Source organism: Octodon degus, unplaced genomic scaffold (genome assembly GCF_000260255.1).
Source record: "Octodon degus isolate 3935 unplaced genomic scaffold, OctDeg1.0 scaffold00012, whole genome shotgun sequence".
Taxonomy (NCBI): Eukaryota; Metazoa; Chordata; class Mammalia; order Rodentia; family Octodontidae; genus Octodon; species Octodon degus.
Genome location: NW_004524588.1, coordinates 20,388,926 through 20,401,344, shown reverse-complemented (window position 1 = coordinate 20,401,344; position 12,419 = coordinate 20,388,926). Strand labels below are relative to the sequence as shown.

The window sequence follows — 12,419 nt, the reverse complement described above, 5'->3', positions numbered from 1 at the left end:
TCTCATCCCTGTCCCTCCCCCACTCGATGGCATTCAATGTCGTGAAGGTAGCTTTTTGGTTTGCTAGATGAAAGGCATTTGCATTTAAGAGATCTGCTCCTCAGGGTCTACCCAACATCCCCAGGGAAAGCCTTTAAATCCCAACAGACAATCTAGAGTAAAACTAACTCAATAAAACCTATCCTTTACAAAAATACTACTTGTCAAAAATGTACTATCAAGAAATTTATGAGCAGCATTTAAAAACAACAATTATTAGATAATAGGAAATAAATATGGCCACTTAGATTTAGATGGGCACACAATATGCCATTTTCTCATCAACTATGTAACTGAATCCTTGGCAGTTTCTCACAGCTCAGTACAGATTACTGTTCCCAAGGGATCACTAGGGGTTGAGAGGGAAGACCTCCAAGCTGAGACTTGACCACTGCCTTCAGTAGTGTTACATTTGGATACTATTCTAGAAGAAGCAAGTCAACTCCATGTTATAAAGCACCATAGAGTGTTACATTCTGTACAAGGGAAATAAATCTGAAAGTTTCACAACAGAACTCCTGGGAAGGCACTTTAGTCATAAAAAGAACCAAAACAGATTTCTTGTTTATAGTTTAGGCTCCCAAATACTGTCCTGTTTATTTAACATCTAAAGATTTTCTATAAATTAAATGCTGTACACTCAAGAAAGGAAAGAAGGGACACAGCCCCCAAACACCCTGACTGAAGAATAAGAACAAGTAAATCTGCCTCTAAGAAAGATGAATGTTACAACTTCTAAGAAGGCAAAAGCCAAAAGATATCACATGTCTTTAATCCCAGCACCCTGGAAGGCAGACACAGAAAGATCCTAAATTTGAGCCTAACCTGGGCAACTTAAGTGAGGTCATGAAAAAAAAGGTAAAATATGTTAAGAGAAAGAGATGGAGCCAGGGTGGGGTGAAGGTTGTTGCTCTAAAAAAAAAAAAAAAAAAAAAAAAAAAAAGCTTTAAAATTTCAGCTTCAAAAAATCTTAAAGGTATTCTTGGGTAAGCAAGTAAATGTTTCCATATATTTCAATTTTTAAAAGGCCACCTTTAAATGTTTCCTATTTTTCTCATAGTGAAGAGGACAAAGACATTACTATTAGGTGAGACTATAAATTGACATCTTGTAAGATTTTACTTAAACTGTTTCAGAATTAAACAAAAATGGACAATGTTCAAGTTTAAAAGTTGCGCCTTAGAAGAGTCAAATAAGTTCAAAGGTCTAAATATTTAAATACTTATATATTAAAATATTCATAAGATTAAATCTTATCACTGTTAATATGCTTAATTCCAATAAATCCATTTGAATACTTAAAAGGAACATTATAACAAATTTTTATCTATAAGATGTTCAGGAAAATTGTTTCCAACTACTGTACTGTTTTACAAAACTGTACAAAATAACCTCATTAAGAAGGCATGTAATTATTTCCTTTTTGTTCACTAACCAAAAAGCAATAAAGCTTAAAATTCCTATTAAGTAATCAATACTGAAAATCACATATTAAACATATTTATCATCCAAAGCAATGTTTATCTTAAATCAATACATTTCCATAATATGAAAAAAATCCTGTTTAGTTCTCTCTACTTATATAATGAAATTAGAAATACTGAGTGGTGCACTGAGAAGGTGAATGAAGTCGTCCTCTGCCTGGGCTACCTCGTGGTAGGAAAAGGAAGCATAAATGGCCCACTGCCAACTCAAAGGTGCCTATTTGGTGAATTAGGAAAGGCTGCCATCTCAAACTGGGATGAGCAGCGAAACTGTGACGCTACCAATGTAGATGGCCTAACTGAATTTGCAGTTACATGCAGCTCCCTCAAGATTCCTCATCTGCTCCTATATGTATCTTGACCATCTAATAACAACAGACCTAATTTTTTAAGGCAAACAAAACTGCTCACAGAAACTCCCTGCATTACCAACAATACAAGTTCTCTTATAAAGATATTTGATTTTAAGACCATTAGTTTATCAACTTTTTTCAAATATAAAAGAAACTTTTTAAATGACAGAAATACAGAAAACTTAAAAATTCATGTTAGGAATATACATGCAATGCTCATTTATGCATATTAAAAATACTAAAGGTTAAAAAACAAAAATAACTGGACATAATCTTCCAACTTTAAACTCTTCAGAAAAGACATGTGTGCCTAAGACTGTGGCGGCTCCCAGACACCCCAGAGCTGCTAGTTGGAGCACTGCTGCAACCTGGAAGTGGCACCGACCAGCTGCTCAGAAAGCCATCGCCACTCGATCGGCGTGAACCTTCCCAGCTGTGCAGACCAGCGTAGGGGGCCATGGCATCAGCAGACTACTTCGTCAAACGCTAAGATCTTTAAAATTCCCCAAATTCATGTTGAGTTAGAACTTGAAAAATTCAAGATTTCAAATTTACAAAAATAAATACCACTCTGACACTCAAGGGACATCTTCACTTTAAGGCCTTTGTCACAAATCTGAATCTTTATTGTTAAAAACATAACTTGAAACAAAAATGTCAATATTCAGTCTCAGAAGAGGTGTGGTTCAATGCCCATCACATGTAACAAGAAAACTTCCTTTAAAAAAAAGGAAAAAAAAAGTACTAGAAGTCTTTCGTATGAATGAAAATGCACCCTTTGGGATTTTCCTGCTCAACTTACTAGCTTGTACACATACAGGAATCAAAAAGTTTGCATTTTCTTCACAACAGTTCCTGCTATGATGTTTGACGGATTTTCTGCCACTCAACAAATTCATCAAGAAGAACAGGCCCTAAAATAAAAAAAAAAAAAAAAAACAAGGTCAGAGTTCCTCAAGCTCCTCTCTCCAACTCTACCTAGGCTTTATACAGGCCTGGTGGTGACAGAGCCTGACCCACCCTTCCTTCGGGTGTTCTTCTTCCAGCCGCTCCCTTCTACTTTTTGCTGCTTTCTTAGCCTTTTCCGCTTTGCCCTTAAAAACATAAAGGGCTTTCCATACTAAACAGTCACAGCAATTTCCTTCTCAGGTACTCGCTGAACCGCCGAACAGCTGGGCCAATATTAACTTCTCTCATTGCACTCTGGCATTTGATTACAAAACAGCATGAAAAGTGTGTAAGGCAGTATTTCTGTTATACCATTCTGTTAATGGGGGATTGGCCATATTAAAATTTATCCTACCACCAAAGCAGGCATAGTATAAATAAAGCAAATGCTTAATAAATATCTATTACTCTAAAAAGATATTTTTATAATGATCTACACACTCACTTACAAAAACCAGAAAGGCAATTTAAGTGAGAAGAATGTTTTGTTTGTTTTTTTTAATGGGGGAAAAATCTATACTGCAAAGAATATTCCTGCCCCTATTTATTTTCAAAACCTGTAAGCTTCAGGTAGTCTCTTTTTTCCTTTGCTTTTTTACACTTCTCCACTGTAAGAAAAACAGCAAAAACAAATGAACAGCCCAGGAGCTGGCATATTATTTGGATTGTCAAAATGGGTATCAGTTCAGCAAAGGCCACCACTTAGCTCCAACCTCTGAGTCCTATGAAGGAATAGGAGCTCTGTCAAATTTTCTTAATTTTTAAACAGATGTACAAGTTTTACTTTTATACAAAGTCTTGTTTTAAATGTGGCTCAACACACATGAATACAGATATCTGCAGAACTATATATAGCCCTCAGGCTGTCAGTTTACTACTACAAGGTAATTATTTCTTTAAAATAATATTAAATTTTATTATATCTCATAGAACACCACATGTGCAGGGACTCAGAAGTCTGTGACGTTCTCAGTATCTTATCACTTCAGTGTGACAGAAGTGAGTGCCCAGTGTCACATCACATCTATAAGCAAGCATGGCACCACGGAATCCCTTCAGATGTTAAAACAACGTACGCACCAAAATGACAATCTACAGTTCTAGAGAATTCAGCGTATCTAATTATTCACTTTTTAAAATTCTGTTTTATGGCATTCTAGCCGCTTCCCTGAAGAGTGCTGCTATTTGAACCCACAGGATTACAAAAAGTGTACCACTTCACTATCACCATACTCCAAATCAAATTTTAGACGGAAGTTATTAACATCCTATCATATGTCACTGTCAACAAGTACTAAGATTAAAGCTTTTTCTACTATAAGTGATTTGTTTTGCTTTCTTACTTTTAAAATCAGGCCTATGTTTTTGTTATGTAGGAAAAGCAAGAAACAAGCAGTATCTAGACATAGAAATTAGCACATAAATTTAGTTACTAAGGAAATGGTTACTTACAAATGGAAAATACTTCAATTACTAGCATAGATTTTATAATATTGTTGAATCCAAACTGTCTGTCTACCCCTCTTACTCCCTGTTAAATGATAAGTTACCAGTATGTTTGACACATTCCCGTTAAACTGGAGATGTAGGCCCAGGGGTACAGCACTTGTCCAGCATGTGCAAAGCCCCGCGATTAACCCCCAACACTGTAGGAAACACACATATACACATACGCACACACCCCTGTGTGCTAATAATACACAAATGCATTCTCTCATTTAATATTTTTAAAACATTCATTTCTATAGGAATACATTATACTTACAAGCACCATCTTCATCATAGTTGCTAAGATCTGTATGGACCGTTCTGCTGAATTCTAATACATTGTACCACTGATCTTTGTTCATCACACGATACTTTGATTGCTGTGGAAAACAACATCAACATTTGTAATATAGAACAAAATCACTTATTAGGGAATCTGTGATTTGTTTTTTCCTAAAACATTTATTCTTCTGTGTGTGTGTGTGTGTGTGTGTGTGTTTAAGAGAATTTTTAAGAGCATACACATGTTAACACCATGTATTTTTTCCATTTTTTTTTACTTCTGAAGACTAATAAAAATAAGGGTAGTAGATTTAAGAACGTCACAACTCAATTTTTACATATTTATATACATGTAAAGCTACCAATAAAACCAAACAAAGAATATTTTTCTCCAGCATGTTCCTATATTTCTTCTCAGTAAGTCACTTCTTCCCATGAGCTGCTTTGAAGCTGGTATATATAGAAGTGACTGAAAAGAACACAGGATTGAGCTCAAGTCCCACCTCAGCCAAGAGATGAGTGATCTGAGAAAATTGCCTAAGAACTTATTTCCTCAACTGCTAGATTTGAATAAAACAATTTAAAATGGTACAATGATTTTAAAAAATAGTACCAAATGGCCTGTACATTTACAAGTGTTTAAAAATAGCCATTCTTCTCAAATCCCTGGAGTATTTTTATATTCCTTATTTGGCTTACGATTTAGTTGTGCATAAAGCTCATCTCCTAACTCTTTTATTATAAACTTTAAACAATCAAAAGAAAACAGCACGTTTATTCAAAAAAAAAAGTGAGAACTATACAAGGAAAACTGAAATTTAAAAAGCTCTAAAACATTCTTGACAAAGAATGCAATAAAAAAGGAAAGTCCCTAGAACCACTGCCTCTAGTGGTATGATAAAACACCTAGAAAAATATTTCATAAACTAAGCATATTTTTAGTAACCAATACAATTAGCCATATCACAGGTACTTTCTTATGTCTTTATAAAGTATTAAAGCTCCTTGTATTTCTTTATATTAAGTCTAAATACAAAAAGTTTTATTATAATTTGGTTTTCTTAAGTACATTTCTGCCTAAGATAGAGAAAAAAGTAAATTTAATGCTTTTAAGAGTAGGAAAATTTATTAGAGAACAAACTGAGGAACAGGACAGCGACAGGAAGGCCCCAAGCGTGCTGCCCAGGAAGCTCCCTTAGGGCCTTGAGATATGCACGGTATCGACTCTTTCTTATGAAACCTTGAGATACGCACGTTATCAACTTTCTTATGAAAAAATCAAGAAGCTAATTTTGTATGAAGAATGCCTTTAGTAAAACACAGCCTTTCACACGGGAGGAGCAATGAGGCATAAAAATCTCTCGTTTTCAACATAATGTTAGGAATTGAAGTATAGACCTAATATACAGCATACAATCTATGCTGAGCTACATCGCCATGAGCATCTTATGTACAGAATACATTAAATAACACGAATGAATGCCTAAGAGTGGCAAATATGTACATAATTTAACAACTTTTTCACTACTTAAGCAGACTACTTAAAAGTACAGTATGAAAAATTTAACCATTCCCCACTAAAAGTATATGTTAACTAGATTAAGTTTCAAAACGAAAAACCTACCTCCAGGTACTGGTAAAATACTGAAAACAGTGGCCATGTCCTCCCAAGCAGAAGAGCTAACATAGATTTAGCAGTATCAATATCAAGGCTTCTCTGATCTTTATCCTAAAATATGAGTGAAAAAAATTTTCCTGAGTGTGGTCAAGATATAAAACTATTACAAACACTAAACATGGAAATTGCACCTACCCTTGCAAAATCAAAGGCATATCTGTAAATATTCTTAAATGACGAAATATCATTCAGTTGTGAGCGTAAAAAATCGAATTTGTTCTGTAACTTTTCTGTGCAGTCACACCTTAAACAGAAAAACATACAATCAAGAAAATTATAAATTAATTTAGGTTATGAGTTATATAAGAAAAAAATAGTTTATGAAGATATCTTAGCTCTAAACTTCTCTGACAAACTTGTTGCCTTTTATTTACCAATGAAAAGAAAGGAAAAAGGGATAAAAGAGAAAACTGAATGATTAATGGGCATTTTCTCAAGACTTGTTTGAGGGAGGAAAAACCCATTAAAAAATTCTAAAAACATCACAAATATCTCTCAAAAAGAGATTATAAGGTAAAAAATAAATACTTTTTTTTTTTTTTTTTAAAGCACATAAGCCTCTGTCACATATGTCTTTGGACAGTTCTTAGGAAATGGCTTGGTAAAGGAGACATGAGTGGTTTTTAATAGTTCAGTACACAAGATAGAGGAAATTAATACATTAAGTGGATCAGTCATAAATCTGAATTGTTTTAGTGAACAAAAACTTAAGATATCAATCAGAAGCAACTAATTTCAAATAAGGTACAATAAGCAAAAGCATGAAAACAAGAAATACATGTTATTTCCAAAGACAATACACTAAAGAACTAAATACGAAGAATACTCAAAAACCTCAGTGGCCCTCTGACTCTCACGGGGTTGTGAAATTCTACTACGTAGAGGCAGAAACAGAAATGCTTAACAATCTGATACAACTCTTGTCTCATTTTGCCACTTCTGAATCCCCTTACTATAGCTGTGTTTCAATTACCATTCCCAAATGCCACCATATCAAGTGTGTTCCCTCCACACAGTCCATCCAAGTACCACTCAAGATCTAATATTCTACCTCCTCTAAGAGCCCACCCAACTTCCACTGACTAAATCAGCTGGCCCAGCTACCAGGACTCAGTATTCCAGTCAATGATGAATCTTAGTACTTAGTAATTCAGGCCCCTGGCATTTTCAAATTTGGCAAAGACTATCCTGAACCAGTGATGTAAGGGCCTACCATGCATAGTAAGTTATACTGTTACTAAGGCATACACTTTTAGGATACATTTCTAAAGATAATTAAAGCCTGCACATTTAGAATATAGCAGTCGTTGTCTGCCAGTGGTACAGAGCGGCCTGGGATAAGTAGTGGCTTTCTCCACTACCCCCTAGCAACAAGGCCACCACCCTGCCTCCACAGGTTCAATGGAGGGCACATGGGAAACAGGATGGCACTCTACCCTTTCAGACAAGAGCACCAGTGGAGACCTACAAGGAACCTTAACTCTTGCTTTTCTTGCACCAAGTAAGAAGAAGCATCCTGCCTTGGATGTCAAAGGAAGAGTAAGAAATTCCATTTCTACCTGCACCTGACAGTATGAGGCCACAGTCTCTACTTCTTTTGCCAGAGTGGTATTTATTATAAGAACCTAGCCAGAATAAAACGTTTACATGAGATCCAGAATTTCATAATATAATATCCAAAATGTCCAGTTTTCAATAAAAGAAAATGATGTATCATCAATCAAATATATCACTGATAAAAAGAAAAGAGCCATAGCTATATTAATGTCAGCTAATATAGACCTAGCACAAAGAAAATGATCAGAGAAGGGGATTAACTGCATAACGATAAAAGTGCAAATCTACCAGGAAGAGAGAGCAATCACAGTATGTACCAAATAGATACAAAATACATGAAAGTTAACAAACTTGAAGCAAATAAAAGAAATTCACTATTTTATTTTATTTTTTTTATTTATTTATTTTTTTGGTGGTACTGGGGATTAAACTCAGGACCTTATGTTTGCCAGGCAAGTATTTATTCTACTGAGCTACCTCCCCAGCCCAAATTTCACAATTTTAGTTGGAGATTTTAACACTTCTCTCTCTGACATAAAAAATTAGAGTATTAGCAAAAATAGAATTAAGCAACAATATCAACCAAAAGATTCTAGTGACAGCAAACAGAATACTCATTAACAATAAAATACATATACAAGGGCCCAAAAAACATCAACTAAGATATGCCATATCCTGAGCCATAAAACAAACCTCAACGATTAAAAGCAACTGAAATGAGAGTGTGCTGTCTGGCCACAACAGAATCAACCTAGAAATTAACGTCAGAAAGGTAACAATAAACCTGTAAGAAACTCTTAGAAACCAAATAGTGAACTCCTAACTGATCCCTGGATACATTAAGTGTAAGAGGAAGCCAAAAAGCATATTACACTGAAAATGAACATGTGATATTATCATCAAAAATTTTAATAGGGAAACAAAACAGTACCAAGAGATAAACACATAACAAGAGATGCAAACACTAGAAAGAAGTTGCAAATCAATTATCTAAATCAAAGCAAGTGAGAAGAGTAGAAAATCGAACAAGCGGAAAACAGGAAAAAAACATGAGACCAAGAGCAGGTTTTGGAAAGATCTGGAAAGATCAATACAATTTGTTAGGTCAATAGTAGTATGGATAGGGGACTAAAAATTGCCAGAAATGAAACAGATACTGTCACAGACCTGAAGACATCAGAAGAACTATAAAAGTTTGATGACTTAGATAAAATAAACCTGATGGGTCAGGACTCTAAGCTCTCCAGGCACCCTGCCCCCAAACTCTCCCCCTTGGTCCCACAAAGAGCCAAACCCAAAACCACAGAACAGGTCCGCCTGACTCTCATTCAACCATTAGGAGGACAAATGATGTCCGCCTGTGACTTGGCCGGTCCAGCCCGCAATCATCCTCCTATAAAGTCTTCTGCACCCCCCCCCCCCATAAGTAGGGTATATTGGCATTCCCATATAAATGTTCATGCATACATGTGGTTCCCCCCCCCCCCCCTTTGGTGCTGTTTTGGCCAGTGAGACAGCTCTCCGCGTGAGCTTCCAATAAACCTACTTTTACTCGTGTCAATATGTCTGGTTGGGTTCAACTGCCTCGTTTTTTTAACCTTTCGAAACCAATTATTTGGAAAGTACAAATACTGTTACACACACAACATACAGTAAATTGATGAGCCCTGTAAGTACTAAAGAAACTGAATTCAAAGTTTAAAAACTTCTAAAAAGGGGATGGGGATTTGACTCAGCAGTGGAATGCTTGCTTAGCAAGCTGGAAGCCCTGGGTTTGGTCCTTGGCACGAAAAACAAAAAATAAACCTCCCCTGAACACAATTCAACCAAAAAAATACAGTAAAATAAAATAAAAACTTCTAAAAAAGAGGGTGGGCCAAATAGCTCAGCGGATTAAAGCACCTGAAAGCAGGCGCAGGGGCCAGGGGTCCAATCCCTGGGCCTGCTATGCAGGCCCCACCCCCGTGGCACTCTGAGAGGAACCTGAGAATGGGCGTGGTCACGTGTACCTGTAATCCCAGCATTTGGGAGGCTGTAAACAGGAGGATCACTATGAGTCTGATCTAGTTGTGAGACTAGATCAGAACACCCTGTAGAACCTCCCCTAAAATACAAAAACAAAACAACCCTTCTAAAAAAGAAATCTGCAGGTTCAGGTAAGTTTCAGTAAAATGGTCTGGTACACCTCTAAAAACTATAGCTAAAGATGTAGCTCAATGCAAAGACTCTGGGTTCAATTCCAGCCCACAACAGGGTGGTGAGGAAAGACCTATTTTACACTAGTTCGTTTGTTCTTTTTTTTTTTTTGCAGTACCAGGGATTGAACTCAGGACCTTGTACTCACTAGGCAAGTACTTATTCTACTGGGCTATCTCCCTGACCCAATATTTTACACTTTTTCTTTCAAAAAAATAATGCATAAGGAAAAAACTTCCCAATTTATTTTATAAACCAGTATTACCTTGATACTAAAATCAGACAAAAACAATATCAAAAAATTAAACGCCATATAATCATTCAATGTAGAAAAGGCATAAAAAGTTTGATATCCATTCATAATTGAACTTTCAGAATACAGAGAAATACTTAAGTGGTCAGTCAGCACCCTCAACTTAATAAAGAGCATTGACAAGCGGCTTACTACCACCGTTCTTGGGAAGAGACTGACATCTTTTTCTGAGATGGGAGTAAGGAAGAGAGTTCCACCTCAACACTCGTATTCAACATAGTGACAGAAGTTCTAGCAAATGTAAGACATAGATCAGAAGAATTAAAGTGAGCCTGTTTCCAGATGGCATGAAGGTCTAGGTAAAAAAAACCAAAGCAGTTAAAGAAAAAAAAAATCTGAACTACTATGTAAGTTCAGTAAAGGTAATGGAAAACAAGATAAACAAAACGAATTATTTTATATCTGTAAGAACACGAACATACCAAAACTTGAAAAAATATAGCATCATTCACAATAGCTTAAAATAAAAATGTATATATATGTAATTTTAATAAAGGATATACATGATATGTATACTGAAAACTAATGAAAGAATCAAACACCTAAACAAGGAGATCTGAGTCTGTGGGTCAGTGGTAGAGAAACTACCTAGCATATAAGGCCTAAATCTGCAGCATCACAGGAAACAGCTAAATTAGACAATCACAAACAAGATGTAAATTTTATTTTTTATTTTTGTATTTTAGGGAAGGATCTAGAGGGTGTACAGAGTCTCACTACTAGTTCAGACTCCCACTCCTAGTGATCCTCCTGTTTACAGCCTACCCTGTGCTCAGATTACGGGCATGCACTACCATGCTCAAGCTGGTCTTAGTGTACCCCGGGGACGGGGCCAGCACAGCAGGCCTCCAGAGATCAAACCAGCCCTGCTTCTGCCTAAGCAGGTGTTTTAATGGGCTGAGCTATTTGGCCAGCCCAAAACGTAAATTTTAAATGGGAAGAGGTAGCTATCTTCTGTCTACTGAAGAGTCAAATAGTGAAAATGTTTATTTGCTCCTAATTCATGTGCAATTTAAATAAAATTGTAGTACGATTTTTTTCTAAAGATACAAGGGATATTCCAAAATTCATAAGAAAAAGCAAAGGAACAAGAGTAGCTACAACTTTTTTAAAAAGATGAATCACTCCATTTGATTTCAAGGCTTACTATATAGCAGTGAGGCTGAGACTTAGAGCCTTCAATGATGCCAACAGTCCTCTGAGGCACACATCCCGCTACTGCTGTACAGGGACAGTAAAGCAGTACTGGAGTCCTGGCACATGATTAGCACACATCAATGAAACAGAACAGAGAACTCAGAAATACACCCACAAAGATACGTCCAATTGATTTTTGACAAAATGGCAAAAGTAATTCAATAGAGGAAAAACAGCTTTTCAACAAATAGTACTAAAACAAGTGGCCAATCAAAGAAAGAAACAAAGATTCCCTAAGTCTCACACCTTTTTCAGAAACTAATTCAAAATGCATCACTGATTAAAATACATACATATAAAAATATAAATCTAGAAAAACTAGACAAAATTCTTAGTTTATAGAAGTAGGCAAATAATTTAGACTTAACCCTAAATACACCATCCATGAAAAAAATCAAGGGCTGGTGAGATGGCTCAGTGGTCTAAAGCACCTACTTAGAACAAGCTAAGCAAAGCAAAGCACAGGGACCGCGGTTCAATCTCCCAGCACCACATGCCAGCCAGCACCACCCCTTGGTGGGCTGAGCTGGTCACACACACACACACGCATGCACACACACACACACACAAATAAATAAATAAAATTAAAAAAAAATTAAAAAAAGAAAAAAATCACAACTGGGCTGTCAAAACTAAAAACTTCAGGCTGGCCAGATAGCTCAGTGGACTAAAGTGCCTACTTAGGTAGAGCGAAGAGGCAGGGGTTCAACCTCCGGGGTGCCATGGTGGCCCCACTCCCGGGGCGTGCTGAGATTGGGAGAGATGGTATGCACCTGTAATCCCAGCACTTGGGAGGCTGAAAACAAGAGGATCACTATGAGTCCAATCTATGTAGTAAGACCCTGTAGACTCTGTATACCCTGTACTAAATGCATTAAAAAAAA

The 12,419-nt window shown here is 36.3% G+C and overlaps 1 protein-coding gene across 3 annotated transcripts in view; it reads right to left on the bottom strand.

The window, feature by feature from the left end:
- Positions 1-416: 416 nt before the first annotated feature.
- Dcun1d5 (defective in cullin neddylation 1 domain containing 5) overlaps positions 417-12,419 on the bottom strand; it is a 28,558-nt gene continuing 16,555 nt past the window's right edge. For 2 of the 3 annotated variants that reach the window (XM_023709501.1, XM_023709502.1), the window contains 4 exons: positions 6,408-6,516; positions 6,219-6,323; positions 4,590-4,692; positions 417-2,790 (listed from right to left, as the gene is read on the bottom strand). In XM_023709501.1, the coding sequence (XP_023565269.1) occupies positions 2,735-2,790; positions 4,590-4,692; positions 6,219-6,323; positions 6,408-6,516 (373 nt within the window). In that variant the 3' untranslated portion in view covers positions 417-2,734. The remainder of the gene's footprint in view (positions 2,791-4,589; positions 4,693-6,218; positions 6,324-6,407; positions 6,517-12,419) is intronic. The other variant, XM_004626143.3, reaches the window with a different exon arrangement.